This window comes from Pseudophryne corroboree, chromosome 3 (assembly GCF_028390025.1).
Source record: "Pseudophryne corroboree isolate aPseCor3 chromosome 3, aPseCor3.hap2, whole genome shotgun sequence".
In the NCBI taxonomy this organism is placed as follows: domain Eukaryota; kingdom Metazoa; phylum Chordata; class Amphibia; order Anura; family Myobatrachidae; genus Pseudophryne; species Pseudophryne corroboree.
The window spans coordinates 85388549-85405706 of NC_086446.1; the positions used below are offsets into that span (position 1 = coordinate 85388549).

The window sequence follows — 17158 nt, forward strand, 5'->3', positions numbered from 1 at the left end:
GATAATTCTATTTCTCGTAGTCCGTAGTGGATGCTGGGCGCCCATCCCAAGTGCGGATTGTCTGCAATACTTGTACATAGTTATTGTTAACTAAATCGGGTTATTGTTGTTGTGAGCCATCTTTCCAGAGGCTCCTCTGTTATCATGCTGTTAACTGGGTTTAGATCACAAGTTGTACGGTGTGATTGGTGTGGCTGGTATGAGTCTTACCCGGGATTCAAAATCCTTCCTTATTGTGTACGCTCGTCCGGGCACAGTACCTAACTGAGGATTGGAGGAGGGTCATAGGGGGAGGAGCCAGTGCACACCAGGTAGTCCTAAAGCTTTACTTTTGTGCCCAGACTCCTGCGGAGCCGCTATTCCCCATGGTCCTTACGGAGTTCCCAGCATCCACTACGGACTACGAGAAATAGAATTATCGGTAAGTAAATTCTTATTTATACAGTGGGTGCAGCCTGTGATGTCCTGTTGTTATGCTGGGGGAGTGGCCTTTGGTGTCCTATTCTTATTTTTTTTATAATACAGGAGGATCAGACTGGTGTCTTTTTAAACTAGGGGATTGGCCTGTGGTATCTTATTATTATTATTATTATTATTATTATTATTATAATACAGGTGAAGTGGCCTGAGTTGTCCTGTTAATGTAATACAGGAGCAGGGGTCTGTTTATTCCTATTATTATACAGTGGGAGCAGCCTGTGGTGTCGAGTTATTATAATGCAGGGGGAGCAGTTTGTGGTGTCATATTGTTATTATTACAGAGGGAGCAGCCTTTGGTGTCTTATTATTATTATTATTATTATTATTATTATTATTATTATTATTATAGAAGCCTTTAGTGTTAATTATAATAATAATTCTAATAAACACTAAAGGCTGCTATCTCTGTTTTTTATTATTATTATTATTATTATTATTATTTAATAATAATAATAATAATAATAAAAAACAGAGATAGCAGCCTTTAGTGTTTATTAGAATTATTATTATAATTAACACTAAAGGCTTCTATAATAATAATAATAATAATAATAATAATAATAAAAAACAGAGATAGCAGCCTTTAGTGTTTATTAGAATTATTATTATAATTAACACTAAAGGCTTCTATAATAATAATAATAATAACTGGGGATCAAAACATTTTCTCATTTCTTGAATATATTAAAACGGAGAGCCAAATATCCCAATCTCCCGATTTAGGCATTTGTAATAAATCCTAATTGGAGCAGAGTAAAGGAACTGTGTGTCAGGGGACCATGGGTTTTGTGATATAACCTTTTTAGCAATACTCATTCTGTGTCAGTCACTGGGGCATCTTATGTGTGACCAGGGCTCTATGACATGAGAAATAGAGGAGGATTTTATTTTCTACTAGCTGGAGTACCAGGCATTGGCCGGGATTTTAAGAATGTCTGTTTACAAAAATAAATGTAAATATTAAACACACAGTAGAAATAACATTGTAGATAGCTGAATACCCATGCTTCGCTATGGGATGAGGATGGTAAACTGGAATGATAGTTGTTTGTTAATTTACGTTGGTTGGAGATCTAGTATATAGGTATATCTTGCTTCCCTGACGCACTTTGGTAAGTGTCCGGACCCTTTTTTGGTCCCCCAAGGGACCCTGCTCTTCCTACACTATACAACTCTGTCTGTGGCTTCCTGCTGCCTCCATTCCCCTCCTCACATCACATCATGTCAATGCCCCTGTGAAATTATTGATTTTTTTTTTTTAGTGATTTTTTTCTCTGACGTCCTAGTGGATGCTGGGAACTCCGTAAGGACCATGGGGAATAGCGGCTCCGCAGGAGACTGGGCACAACTAAAAGAAAGCTTTTAGACTACCTGGTGTGCACTGGCTCCTCCCACTATGACCCTCCTCCAAGCCTCAGTTAGATTTTTGTGCCCGGCCGAGCTGGATGCACACCAGGGGCTCTCCTGAGCTCCTAGAAAGAAAGTATATTTTAGCTTTTTTATTTTACAGTGAGACCTGCTGGCAACAGGCTCACTGCAACGAGGGACTAAGGGGAGAAGAAGCGAACCTACCTGCTTGCAGCTAGCTTGGGCTTCTTAGGCTACTGGACACCATTAGCTCCAGAGGGATCGACCGCAGGACCCGTCCTTGGTGTTCATTCCCGGAGCCGCGCCGCCGTCCCCCTTACAGAGCCAGAAGCAAGAAGAGGTCCGGAAAATCGGCGGCAGAAGACTTCAGTCTTCACCAAGGTAGCGCACAGCACTGCAGCTGTGCGCCATTGCTCCTCATGCACACCTCACACTCCGGTCACTGATGGGTGCAGGGTGCTGGGGGCGCCCTGAGCAGCAATACAAACACCTTGGCTGGCAAAATAATCACAATATATAGCCCCAGAGACTTTATATGTGATAAATACCCCTGCCAGAATCCATAAAAAAGCGGGAGAAAAGTCAGCGAAAAAGGGGCGGAGCTATCTCCCTCAGCACACTGGCGCCATTTTCCCTTCACAGTGCAGCTGGAAGACAGCTCCCCAGGCTCTCCCCTGTAGTTTTCAGGCTCAAAGGGTTAAAAAGAGAGGGGGGGGGGGCACTAAATTTAGGCGCAATATTGTATATACAGGCAGCTATTGGGAAAAATCACTCAGTTATAGTGTTAATCCCTGTGTTATATAGCGCTCTGGTGTGTGCTGGCATACTCTCTCTCTGTCTCCCCAAAGGGCTTCCTGGGGTCCTGTCCTCAGTCAGAGCATTCCCTGTGTGTGTGCGGTGTGTCGGTACGGCTGTGTCGACATGTTTGATGAGGAGGCTTATATGGAGGCGGAGCAGATGCCAATAAATGTGATGTCGCCCCCTGTGGGGCCGACACCAGAGTGGATGGATAGGTGGAAGGTATTAACTGACAGTGTCAACTCCTTACATAAAAGGCTGGATGACGTAACAGCTGTGGGACTGCCGGCTTCTCAGCCCGCGCCTGCCCAGGCGTCTCAAAGGCCATCAGGGGCTCAAACGCCCGCTCCCTCAGATGGCAGACACAGATGTCGACACGGAGTCTGACTCCAGTGTCGACGAGGTTGAGACATATACAAAATCCACTAGGAACATCTGTTGCATGATCCCGGCAATAAAAAATGTGTTACACATTTCTGACATTAACCCAAGTACCACTAAAAAAGGGTTTTATGTTTGGGGAGAAAAAGCAGCCAGTGTTTTGTTCCCCCATCAGATGAGTGAATTCAGTGTGTGAAAATTCCCCCGATAAGAAACTGGTAATGTCTAAAAAGTTACTGATGGCGTACCCTTTCCCGCCAGAGGATAGGTTACGCTGGGAGATATCCCCTAGGGTGGATAAGGCGCTCACACGTTTGTCAAAAAAGGTGGCACTGCCGTCTTAGGATACGGCCACTTTGAAGGTACCTGTTGATAAAAAGCAGGAGGCTATCCTGAAGTCTGTATTTACACACTCAGGTACTATACTGAGACCTGCAATTGCCTCAGCATGGATAGTGCTGCTGCAGCGTGGTCTGTGACCCTGTCAGACAGGGATACTATTTTGCTAACATAAGAGCATATTATATATGAGGGATGCACAGAGGGATATTTTGCCGGCTGGCATCCAGAATTAATGCAATGTCCATTCTGCCAGGAGGGTATTAGAGACCCGGCACTGGACAGGTGATGCTGACTTTAAAAGGCACATAGAGATTCTGCCTTATAAGGGTGAGGAACTGTTTGGGGATGGTCTCTGGGACCTCGTATCCACAGCAACAGCTGGGAAGAAAATTTTTTTACCTCAGGTTTCCTCACAGCCTAAGAAAGCACTGTATTATCAGGTGCAGTCCTTTCGGCTTCAGAAAAGCAAGCGGGTCAAAGGCGCTTCCTTTCTGCACAGAGACAAGGGAAGAGGGAAAAAGCTGCACCAGTCAGCCAGTTCCCAGAATCAAAATTCTTCCCCCGCTTCCTCTGAGTCCACCGCATGACGCGGGGGCTCCACAGGTGTAGCCAGGTACGGTGGGGGGCCGCCTCAAAAATTTCAGCGATCAGTGGGCTCGCTCACAGGTGGATCCCTGGTTCCTTCAAGTAGTATTTCAGGGGTACAAGCTGGAATTCGAGACGTCTCCCCCCCCCCCCCCCCCCCCTCCCCCCGCCGTTTCCTCAAATCTGCCTTGCCGACAACTCCCTCAAGCAGGGAGGCTGTGCTAGAGGCAATTCACAAGCTGTATTCCCAGCAGGTGATAGTCAAGGTGCCCCTACTTCAACAAGGACGGGGTTACTATTCCACAGTGTTTGTGGTACCGAAACCGGACGGTTCGGTGAGACCCATTTTAAATTTGAAATCCTTGAACATATACATAAAAAAATTCAAGTTCAAGATGGAATCGCTCAGGGCGGTTATTGCAAGCCTGGACGAGGGGGATTACATAGTATCCCTGGACATCAAGGATGCTTACCTGCATGTCCCCATTACCATCCTCACCAGGAGTACCTCAGATTTGTGGTACAGGATTGCCATTACCAATTCCAGACGCTGCCGTTTGGACTGTCCACGGCACCGAGGGTGTTTACCAAGGTAATGGCAGAAATGATGATACTCCTTTGAAAATAGGGAGTTTTAATTATCCCGTACTTGGACGATCTCCTTATAAAGTCGAGGTCCAGGGAGCAGTTGTTGGTCGGGGTAGCACTATCTCGGGAAGTGCTACAACAGCACGGATGGATTCTAAACATTCCAAAGTCACAGCTGGTTCCTACCACACGCCTACTGTTCCTGGGGATGGTTCTGGACACAGAACAGAAAAAAGTCTTTCTCCCGCAGGAGAAGGCCAAGGAGCTGTCATCTCTAGTCAGAGACCTCCTGAAACCAAAACAGGTATCGGTGCATCACTGCACACGAGTCCTGGGAAAAATGGTAGCTTACTACGAAGCAATTCCATTCGGCAGGTTCCATGCAAGAACTTTTCAGTGGGACCTCTTGGACAAGTGGTCGGGATCGCATCTTCAGATGCATCGGCTGATAACCCTGTCTCCAAGGACCAGGGTATCTCTACTGTGGTGGCTGCAGAGTGCTCATCTTCAAGAGGGCCGCAGATTCGGGGTACAGGACTGGGTCCTGGTGACCACGGATGCCAGCCTTCAAGGCTGGGGGGCAGTCACACAGGGAAAAAAAATTCCGAGGACTTTGGTCAAGTCAGGAGTCGTCCCTACACATAAATATTCTGGAACTGAGGGCCTTTACAGGCCCTAAGTCAGGCAAGGCCCCTGCTTCAAAACCAGCCGGTACTGATCCAATCGGACAACATCACGGCAGTCGCCCATGTAAACCGACAGGGCGGCACATGAAGCAGGATGGTGATGGCAGAAGCCACAAAGATTCTCCGATGGGCGGAAAATCACGTCTTAGCACTGTCAGCAGTGTTCATTCCGGGAGTGGACAACTGGGAAGCAGACTTCCTCAGCAGACACGACCTACACCCGGGAGAGTGGGGACTTCATCCAGAAGTCTTCCAACTGATGGTAAACCGTTGGGAAAGGCCACAGGTGGACATGATGGCGTCCCGCCTAAACAAAAGACTAGAGAGATATTGCGCCAGGTCAAGGGACCCTCAGGCGATAGCTGTGGACGCTCTAGTGACACCGTGGGTGTACCAGTCGATTTATGTGTTCCCTCCTCTGCCTCTCATACCAAAGGTACTGAGAATAATAAGAGGACGAGGAGTAAGAACGATACTCGTGGTTCCGGATTGGCCAAGAAGAGCTTGGTACCCAGAACTTCAAGAATTAATATCAGAGGACCGATGGCCTCTATCGCTCAGACAGGATCTGCTACAGCAGGGGCCCTGTCTGTTCCAAGACTTACCGCGGCTACGTTTGACGGCATGGCGGTTGAATACCGGATCCTAAAGGAAAAGGGCATTCCGGAGGAAGTCATTCCTACGCTGATAAAAGCCAGGAAAGAAGTAACCGCAAACCATTATCACCGTATTTGGCGAAAATATGTTGCGTGGTGTGAGGCCAGGAAGGCCCCAACAGAGGAATTTCAGCTGGGTCGTTTTCTGCACTTCCTACAGTCAGGAGTGACTATGGGCCTAAAATTGGGTTCCATTAAGGTCCAGATTTCGGCTCTGTACATTTTCTTCCAAAAAGAACTGGCTTCACTGCCTGAAGTTCAGACTTTTGTTAAAGGAGTGCTGCATATTCAGCCCCCATTTGTGCCTCCAGTGGCACCGTGGGATCTCAACGTGGTGTTGGATTCCCTGAAGTCGCATTGGTTTGAGCCACTTAAATCCGTAGAGCTAAAATACCTCACGTGGAAAGAGGTCATGTTGTTGGCTCTGGCTTCGGCCAGGCGTGTGTCAGAATTGGCGGTTTTGTCATGTAAAAGCCCTTATCTGATTTTCCATATGGATAGGGCAGAATTGAGGACTCGTCCCCAGTTTCTCCCTAAGGTGGTATCAGCTTTTCACTTGAACCAACCTATTGTAGTGCCTGCGGCTACTAGGGACTTGGAGGATTCCAAGTTACTGGACGTAGTCAGGGCCTTGAAAATTTGTTTCCAGGACTGCTGGAGTCAGGAAAACTGACTCGCTTTTTATCCTGTATGCACCCAACAAACTGGGTGCTCCTGCTTCTAAGCAGACTATTGCTCGCTGGATTTGTAGCACAATTCAGCTGGCGCATTCTGCGGCTGGACTGCCGCATCCTAAATCAGTAAAAGCCCATTCCACGAGGAAAGTGGGCTCATCTTGGGCGGCTGCCCGAGGGGTCTCGGCTTTACAACTTTGCCGAGCTGCTACTTGGTCAGGGGCAAACACGTTTGCTAAATTCTACAAATTTGATACCCTGGCTGAGGAGGACCTTGAGTTCTCTCATTCGGTGCTGCAGAGTCATCCGCACTCTCCCGCCCGTTTGGGAGCTTTGGTATAATCCCCATGGTACTTACGGAGTTCCCAGCATCCACTAGGACGTCAGAGAAAATAAGATTTTACTCACCGGTAAATCTATTTCTCGTAGTCCGTAGTGGATGCTGGGCGCCCATCCCAAGTGCGAATTGTCTGCAATACTTGTATATAGTTATTGCCTAACTAAAGGGTTTTTGTTGTGAGCCATCTATTGAGAGGCTCAGGTTATAGTTCATACTGTTAACTGGGTATAGTATCACGAGTTATACGGTGTGATTGGTGTGGCTGGTATGAGTCTTACCCGGGACTTAAAATCCTTCCTTATTGTGTCAGCTCTTCCGGGCACAGTATCCTAACTGAGGCTTGGAGGAGGGTCATAGTGGGAGGAGCCAGTGCACACCAGGTAGTCTAAAAGCTTTCTTTTAGTTGTGCCCAGTCTCCTGCGGAGCCGCTATTCCCCATGGTCCTTACGGAGTTCCCAGCATCCACTACGGACTACGAGATATAGATTTACCGGTGAGTAAAATCTTATTTTTACAGTTTCTTATATAGCGCAGCACATTATGTATCTCCTGAAATACTCTATGCTGCTGGGGGACTGTGCTACTTTCACTGTATAACTCTGTGTGTGGGTTTGTGCTACCTGCATTCCCCTCCTCACATCATGTCACTGGCCCTGTCACATGCAACCCTGTCATCCCTGACCTATCATGCATGTCCTGATATAGTCTGTGCTCCTGGCCCACCCCTAGGGGTGCTAGGGGTGTGTTACCCCCACAGTGTTTGTTCCCAGAGTGTAAGTCATATGTGTAGCAAGTTTGGTGTAAATTGCTCCAGGCATTTCACAGTTATGCCATCTGCTAACATACTCTGTGCTGCTGTCCCACCCCAAGGGGTGCTATTGGTGTCTGACCCCCACAGTGTTTGTTTCCAGAGTGAAAGTCATATGTGTACCAAGTTTGTTGTAAATTGCTGCAGGCATTCCATAGTTATGCTGTCTGCTGAAATACTCAGTGCTGCTGCCTCACCCCTAAGGGTGCTAGGGGTGTCTCCCCCCCCCCCCCCCCCCAACAGTGCTTGCTTCCAGATTGTAAGGCATATGTGTACCAATTATGTACATTGCTCCAGCAATTCCGGAGTTATGCTGTCTCCTGATAAACTCTGTGCTGCTGTCCCCCCCCCCCCCACCTCCTAGGGGTGCTAGGGATTTCTAAATGGTTTAATATGCTCGAATGTACAATTTCACGATCTTCGCTTGTAAACTGTGGATTTGTGTAGAAAGACAGAAGGATGGATTTTCGCTTTTATATAGTAGATTATACTTGCCACTGAGCTGAGCTTACCACTAGATGTTATGTAAGCATGACATGCGTCACGGATTCACTGATGGACAGGAGTCACATGACTGCGAGGATGCTGAATCTCACCCTAGACATCATCAATGATGACTGGGGAGGTGATCTGGGAGTTTCACAGTGATGTCACTATTATCTATTGAAATAATACAGGGACATAACTGGGGAGGTGAGGGGATCTGGCAGTGACACCAGTTATGTCTATATAAATAATACAGGGACATAACTGGGGAAGTGAGGTTATATGAAAGTGTCACAGTAACTTCACTAATATCTTTAGTAATTATACAGGGACATGACTGGGTAGATGAGGGAATCTGACTGTGTCACTGTGACTTAACTTCTAACTATAGTAATTATACAGGGACATGACTGGGGAAGTGTAGGGATCTGGGAGTGTCACAATAATGTCACTTTTATCTACATTAATAATACTGGGACATGACTGGAGAGATGAAGGGATCTGGGAGGGTTACTGTGATGTCACGTATATCTAAAGTAACAATACAGGGATATGTCTGAGTTGGGAATAGAGTGTTGTGTTAAAACTGGACCGATTTTTAAAGGGCAAAGGGCAAAACGTATCCTGCCCCTTTAGCGGCACCGTTCTAAAACAGCCACCCAGTGCCATGCAGCCGCCGCTGTGTGAATAAATGCCACGCACGAAATTTGTTCATATTAAGGGGAGAGCTTTGGGGAAGCCCAGCCTTCCCCTATTAGTGACATGGACAGGTTGGCACACTCCCCATTGGTGATGCGTACGGATTGGCACCCCCACCCCACCATTGGTGAAGCAGAGGGTGCCAAATCACCATCAACAGTGACACTGGCAGGGCCGTGCCCATTTTTCGAGCGCGCGTGTGGCATACTACCCCTGTACCCCTGTACCTCTGCGCCCTGCCCTTTCTGCATTCTAATGGTGTCACTGTGAAGTCACATATCTGTAGTACTAATACAGGGACATGACTGGGCAGGTGAGGGGATCTGGGAGTGTCACTGTGACATCAATTATATCTATAGTAATAATACAGAGACATAACTGAGGAGGTGAGGGGAAATGGGGTGTATGCAGTGATGGTGTATTTTTCAATACATAGGGTTACATAGTAGTGAATAAGACATCCAGTGAGTGTGAGACACCCAGTAGCTGTCCCCATGTGTCTAGAGGACTGAGCAGGGCCCAGAGCCCCATCACGGATCCTCCACCTCACTCACTGATACATGAGAGAGACGATGAGCAGAAGATCCTGGAACATACAAACAAGATCATTCAGCTGCTGACTGGAGAAGTGACTGCTGGGAATGGGGCATTATACAGTAACACCAGGGGAGGTGTCTGGGTGATGACTGGAGAGGTGACTGCTGGGAATGGGACATTATACAGTAACACCAGGGGAGGTGTCTGGGTGATGTAACACCAGGGGAGGTGTCTGGGTGATGACTGGAGAGGTGACTGCTGGGAATGGGACATTATACAGTAACACCAGGGGATGTGTCTGGGTGATGACTGGAGAGGTGACTGCTGGGAATGGGACATTATACAGTAACACCAGGGGAGGTGTCTGGGTGATGACTGGAGAGGTGACTGCTGGGAATGGGACATTATACAGTAACACCAGGGGAGGTGTCTGGGTGATGACTGTGTCATTGTGTGTGTCAGGTTCCTATAAGGTGTCAGGATGTCACTGTCTCTCTCTCCATGCAGGAGTGGGAGTATGCAGAGGAACACAAGGGTCTGTACAAGAATGTGATGATGGAGAATAACAGGCCTCTCGCATCACTGGGTAAGAGGAGACTTTCATTTATTGTACAGGGGATAACAGGTATGGGGCCCTCTGTATACACACATCATCTGATAATCACATACAGTATATGGACTCAGGGGGAGTTGTATAAAGCAGTGAAATGAGTGGATAAGTGAGCCAGTGGAGAAGTTCCCCATAGCAATAAATAAGCATCTATCTATCATTATAAAGAATATACTTCATAAATGCTTAAAGCTGGTCCACGTCTCCACTTTTATCACTGCTTCATACATCTCCCCATAGTCACTGTGTATCTTCTACAGATGGACCTGGTAACAGAGATTCCCCAGAGAGATGTCCACGTCCTCTAAATACACAGGATTGTACAGAGGAGAATCACAGGCTCCTACAGGAGGATCAGGTAGGTGGGATTTAGGGTCTCACCAATATACCAACGTACTAAAGTGACTTTTCATTAGTCATTCTCATCCTGGAGTACTAGTACCCCCGGGATACTTGCTGTGACGTTCAGGGGTACTTAGTGGTATTGGTGGCGCTGGTGCAGGATATCCAGGTGATAATTAGACACACAGGGAAGCAGTGTCCTAGAGGTCTCTAGCCCCTTGTACCACAGTTGGACCCTGATAACAACATGAAAACATCTAGCCCTGTATAAGAAAGCAGATGTGGATTACAGCTTTATTGTACATTTTACATTTTTCACAAATTGTTATATGTGAGAATTTTTATATTTATATATATATATATATATATATATATATATATATATAGTGCTCAAAAAAATAAAGGGAACACTAAAAGAACACATCCTAGATCTGAATTAATGAAATATTCTTATTAAATACTTTGTTCTTTACATAGTTGAATGTGCTGACAACAAAATCAAGGGAAGGAGCTACGTCATCAGGGGGAGGAGCTATGGCCGAACAGGGTGCCCGAAAAGTACCACGCTTCGGCGAGCGAATAGTTGGTGGTGGCGTGGACAGTAAAGCAACTATCCCGCTGGCCTAGCTCCTCCCCCTTGTCGTGGCTCCTCCCCCTGACGGAAAAGGTCCCTTACGCCCCTTGGATCTAACATCTACCCTCACCTGCAAGGCCAGGGAACGTATTGCTTTGGTATACAAAATAATGGCCGCCGGACTCCTGCACTAAGGACATGTATGATAATAAAGATTACAACAGGAAGCGCTGTGGCAAGTATAACATGGGAGTGGGGAGGAGCCAGAGACTAGGAAACAACCCTTGCTAGAACTTCGAACCCTACTAACCGTTCCAGAATCCAGACTACTTACGACGGGAAGAGAGTTTTGTTGCGACTTGCGAGTATCCGTCGAGATCAGGACAGGTAATGGCACCCTACTATACAGAAGGAAGTGGCCTGTGGTGTCCTCCTAATATTATTGTACAGGTGGAGCAGCCTGTGGTGTCCTGTTATCATTATTATACAGGGGGAGCGGCCTGTGGTGTTCTGCTATTATTATTATTATTATTATTAGTATAATACAGGAGGGGCAGCCTGTAGTGTTCTAATATTATTATAATACAGAGGGTGCAGCCTGTAGTGTCCAGTTATCATCATTATTATTATTATTATTATTATTATTATTATTATTATTATAATAATAATAATAATACAGGGAGAGCAGCGTGTAGTGTCCTGTTATTATACAGGGGGTGCAGCCTGTGGTGTCCTATTATTATTATTATACAGGGAGAGCGGCCTTTGGTGGTCTGTTATTATACAGGGAGAGCGACCTTTGGTGTCCTGTTATTATTACACAGGGGAAGCGGCCTGTGCTTTGCTATTATTACACAGGGTGAGCGACCTGTGGTGACCTTTTAGTATAATACAGGGGGAGCATCCCGCGTTGTCATGTTACTCTTATTGTTACACATGGGAAGCAGCCTGTGGTGTCCTGTATTATTATTATTATTATTATTATTATTATTATTATTATGCAGGGGAGCAGCCTGTAGTGTCCTGATATTATTATAATACAGGGGGTACAGCCTGTGGTGTCCTGTTATTATTTGAATACATGTTGAACAGCCTGTGGTGTCCTATTATTATTATTATTATTATTATTATTATTACTACACAAGGGGAGCAGCCTGTGTTGCCCTTTTATTATTATAATACAGGTCGAGCAGCCTGTGGTGTCCTGTTATTATTACACAGGGGGAGCGCCCTGTGGTGTCCTATTATTTTTACACAGAGGGAGCAGCCCGTGGTGTCCTGTAATTATAATACAGGGTGAGTGGCCTGCAATGTCCTTTTTTAATAATAATAATAATAATAATAATAATTATTATTATTATTGTTATTCAGGGGGGGGAGCGGCCTATGGTGTCTTGTTGTTGATAATAATAATAATATTATTATTATTCAAGGGGAGCAGCCTGTAGTGTCCTGATAATATTATTATACAGGGGGGGGGCAGCCGGTAGTATGTTGTTGTTGTTGTTGTTGTTATTATTATTATGATGCAGGGGGAATAGCCTGTGGTGTCCTATTCTTATTATTGTACAGGGGGAGTGGCCTGTGGTGTCCTGTTGTTTTTTTTATTATTATTATTATTATAATACAGAAAGAGCAGCCTGTGTTGTGTTGTTGTTGTTGTTGTTGTTGTTATTATTATTTTAATACAGAGGGAGCGGCCTGTGGAGTCCTGTTGTTAATATTCTTATTATATAGGGGGAGTGGCCTGTGGTGGCCTTTTGCTGTTATTATACAGGGGGAGCGGCCTGTGGTGTCCTTTTATTATTAGTACACATGGGAAACTGCCCATAATCTGCTATTTATTATTATCGTGGTTGTTGTTGTTATTATACAGTGGGTGCAGCCTGTGATGTCCTGTTGTTATGCTGGGGGAGTGGCCTTTGGTGTCCTACTCTTATTTTTTATAATACAGGAGGATCAGACTGGTGTCTTTTTAAACTAGGGGATTGGCCTGTGGTATCCTATTATTATTATTATTATTATTATTATTATTAATATTATTATTATTATTATTATACAGGTGAAGTGGCCTGTGTTGTCCTGTTAATGTAATACAGGAGCAGAGGTCTGTTTATTCCTATTATTATACAGTGGGAGCAGCCTGTGGTGTCGAGTTATTATAATGCAGGGGGAGCAGTTTGTGGTGTCCTATTGTTATTACAGAGGGAGCAGCCTTTGGTGTCTTTATTATTATTATTATTATTATTATTATTATTATTATTATTATTATTATTGAAGCCTTTAGTGTTAATTATAATAATAATTCTAATAAACACTAAAGGCTGCTATCTCTGTTTTTTATTATTATTATTATTATTATTATTATTATTATTATTATTATTTAATAATAATAATAATAATAATAATAAAAAACAGAGATAGCAGCCTTTAGTGTTTATTAGAATTATTATTATAATTAACACTAAAGGCTTCTATAATAATAATAATAATAATAATAATAATAATAATAATAATAATAATAATAAAAAACAGAGATAGCAGCCTTTAGTGTTTATTAGAATTATTATTATAATTAACACTAAAGGCTTCTATAATAATAATAATAATAATAATAACTGGGGATCAAAACATTTTCTCATTTCTTGAATATATTAAAACGGAGAGCCAAATATCCCAATCTCCCGATTTAGGCATTTGTAATAAATCCTAATTGGAGCAGAGTAAAGGAACTGTGTGTCAGGGGACCATGGGTTTTGTGATATAACCTTTTTAGCAATACTCATTCTGTGTCAGTCACTGGGGCATCTTATGTGTGACCAGGGCTCTATGACATGAGAAATAGAGGAGGATTTTATTTTCTACTAGCTGGAGTACCAGGCATTGGCCGGGATTTTAAGAATGTCTGTTTACAAAAATAAATGTAAATATTAAACACACAGTAGAAATAACATTGTAGATAGCTGAATACCCATGCTTCGCTATGGGATGAGGATGGTAAACTGGAATGATAGTTGTTTGTTAATTTACGTTGGTTGGAGATCTAGTATATAGGTATATCTTGCTTCCCTGACGCACTTTGGTAAGTGTCCGGACCCTTTTTTGGTCCCCCAGGGGACCCTGCTCTTCCTACACTATACAACTCTCAGTCTGTGGCTTCCTGCTGCCTCCATTCCCCTCCTCACATCACATCATGTCAATGCCCCTGTGAAATTATTGATTTTTTTTTTTTTTTATTGATTTTTTTTTACAGTTTCTTATATAGCGCAGCACATTATGTATCTCCTGAAATACTCTATGCTGCTTGGGGACCGTGCTACTTTCACTGTATAACTCTCAGTGTGTGGGTTTGTGCTACCTGCATTCCCCTCCTCACATCATGTCACATGCAACCCTGTCATCCCTGACCTATCATGCATGTCCTGATATAGTTTGTGCTCCTGGCCCACCCCTAGGGGTGCTAGGGGTGTGTTACCCCCACAGTGTTTGTTCCCAGAGTGTAAGTCATATGTGTAGCAAGTTTGGTGTAAATTGCTCCAGGCATTTCACAGTTATGCCGTCTGCTGACATACTCTGTGCTGCTGTCCCACCCCTAGGGGTGCTATTGGTGTCTGACCCCCACAGTGTTTGTTTCCAGAGTGAAAGTCATATGTGTACCAAGTTTGTTGTAAATTGCTGCAGGCATTCCATAGTTATGCTGTCTGCTGAAATACTCAGTGCTGCTGCCTCACCCCTAAGGGTGCTAGGGGTGTCTTTCCCCCCCGCCCCCCCCCCAACAGTGCTTGCTTCCAGATTGTAAGGCATATGTGTACCAATTATGTACATTGCTCCAGCAATTCCGGAGTTATGCTGTCTCCTGATAAACTCTGTGCTGCTGCCCCCCCCCCCCCCCTCCTAGGGGTGCTAGGGATTTCTAAATGTTTTAATATGCTCAAATGTACAATTTCACGATCTTCGCTTGTAAACTGTGGATTTGTTAGAAAGACAGAAGGACGGATTTTCGCTTTTATATAGTAGATTATACTTGCCACTGAGCTGAGCTTACCACTAGATGTTATGTAAGCATGACATGCGTCACGGATTCACTGATGGACAGGAGTCACATGACTGCGAGGATGCTGAATCTCACCCTAGACATCATCAATGATGACTGGGGAGGTGATCTGGGAGTTTCACAGTGATGTCACTATTATCTATTGAAATAATACAGGGACATAACTGGGGAGGTGAGGGGATCTGGCAGTGACACCAGTTATGTCTATATAAATAATACAGGGACATAACTGGGGAAGTGAGGTTATCTGAAAGTGTCACAGCGACTTCACTAATATCTTTAGTAATAATACAGGGACATGACTGGGTAGATGAGGGAATCTGACTGTGTCACTGTGACTTAACTTCTAACTATAGTAATTATACAGGGACATGACTGGGGAAGTGTAGGGATCTGGGAGTGTCACAATAATGTCACTTTTATCTACATTAATAATACTGGGACATGACTGGAGAGATGAAGGGATCTGGGAGGGTTACTGTGATGTCACGTTAGCTAAAGTAACAATACAGGGATATGTCTGAGTTGGGAATAGAGTGTTGTGTTAAAACTGGACCGATTTTTAAAGGGCAAAACGTATCCTGCCCCTTTAGCGGCACCGTTCTAAAACAGCCACCCAGTGCCATGCAGCCGCCGCTGTGTGAATAAATGCCACGCACGAAATTTGTTCATATTAAGGGGAGAGCTTTGGGGAAGCCCAGCCCTCCCCTATTAGTGACATGGACAGGTTGGCACACTCCCCATTGGTGATGCGTACGGATTGGCACCCCCACCCCACCATTGGTGAAGCAGAGGGTGCCAAATCACCGTCAACAGTGACACTGGCAGGGCCGTGCCCATTTTTCGAGCGCGCGTGTGGCATACTACCCCTGTACCTCTGCGCCCTGCCCTTTCTGCATTCTAATGGTGTCACTGTGAAGTCACATATCTGTAGTAATAATACAGGGACATGACTGGGCAGGTGAGGGGATCTGGAGTGTCACTGTGACATCAATTATATCTATAGTAATAATACAGAGACATAACTGAGGAGGTGAGGGGAAATGGGAGTGTATGCAGTGATGGTGTATTTTTCAATACATAGGGTTACATAGTAGTGATTAAGACATCCAGTGAGTGTGAGACACCCAGTAGCTGTCCCCATGTAAAAAATTTTTTACACCAGAAAAGAAATTGCGCTATCAAGCTGCAGGTCAGTGGACACTTAGAGGTGGGATGTTACCCTCATCCCAAATGAAGAATACCTAGAACTGTTGAAATTTCTAAGTGTCTCCTATCCTGCGCTCTCCTCAATTTTATAATGAAATAAGGAAAAAGAAGGTGTATCTCTACTTATCTTAAGTCAGGTATTTTCCTCTTAATATTATTACTCCTTCTTCCTACCCCCTTGTGATGTCAAACGGGGTGTATGTTCATTCCAGGGTTATACATGTAAAAGAGAGGTTATAAAACACTCTAGTGTATTAACCTTTTAACAATCAAAACACAATCCCTTGCCAGGAATTGTGGATTATAAGAACAGGAAACAATCGTAAAAAAATGTTTCTATTTAATAATTCAAAAAAAAAAAGGGTAAAAAATCCAGGTATAAAATCTTCATCACATAGAACAAGATTTTCACATTCAAGCAAGGTATGAGGGTGGCTTCCTACCAGATTTGGGGTTTTGTAAGTGCACCAAAAATTTGTCGCTGTGTTGATGTTTCCAACGTCCCCGGGAACGGTCAGCTCCAAGCAATGGGCACCTCGTCCTCTCCTCGTCCAGGTAATCAGCCACCAGAATGTCATAAATCAGCCAACGCGTTTCGATCCGTGGATCTTTTTCAAGGCTTATCCTTCCATCTGGAAGGATAAGCCTTGAAAAAGATCCACGGATCGAAACGCGTTGGCTGATTTATGACATTCTGGTGGCTGATTACCTGGACGAGGAGAGGACGAGGTGCCCATTGCTTGGAGCTGACCGTTCCCGGGGACGTTGGAAACATCAACACAGCGACAAATTTTTGGTGCACTTACAAAACCCCAAATCTGGTAGGAAGCCACCCTCATACCTTGCTTGAATGTGAAAATCTTGTTCTATGTGATGAAGATTTTATACCTGGATTTTTTACCCTTTTTTTTTTTTGAATTATTAAATAGAAACATTTTTTT

General features: G+C 44.5%; 1 protein-coding gene across 3 annotated transcripts in view; it reads left to right on the top strand.

Annotated features, from left to right (window-relative positions):
- The window catches only part of LOC135057046 (oocyte zinc finger protein XlCOF6-like), a 39729-nt gene that overhangs the window by 10960 nt on the left and 11611 nt on the right, over positions 1-17158 (top strand). For all 3 annotated transcript variants that reach the window (XM_063962916.1, XM_063962917.1, XM_063962918.1), the window contains 2 exons: positions 9936-10014; positions 10299-10396. In XM_063962916.1, coding sequence (XP_063818986.1) covers positions 9981-10014; positions 10299-10396 — 132 coding nt within the window. In that variant the 5' untranslated portion in view covers positions 9936-9980. The remainder of the gene's footprint in view (positions 1-9935; positions 10015-10298; positions 10397-17158) is intronic.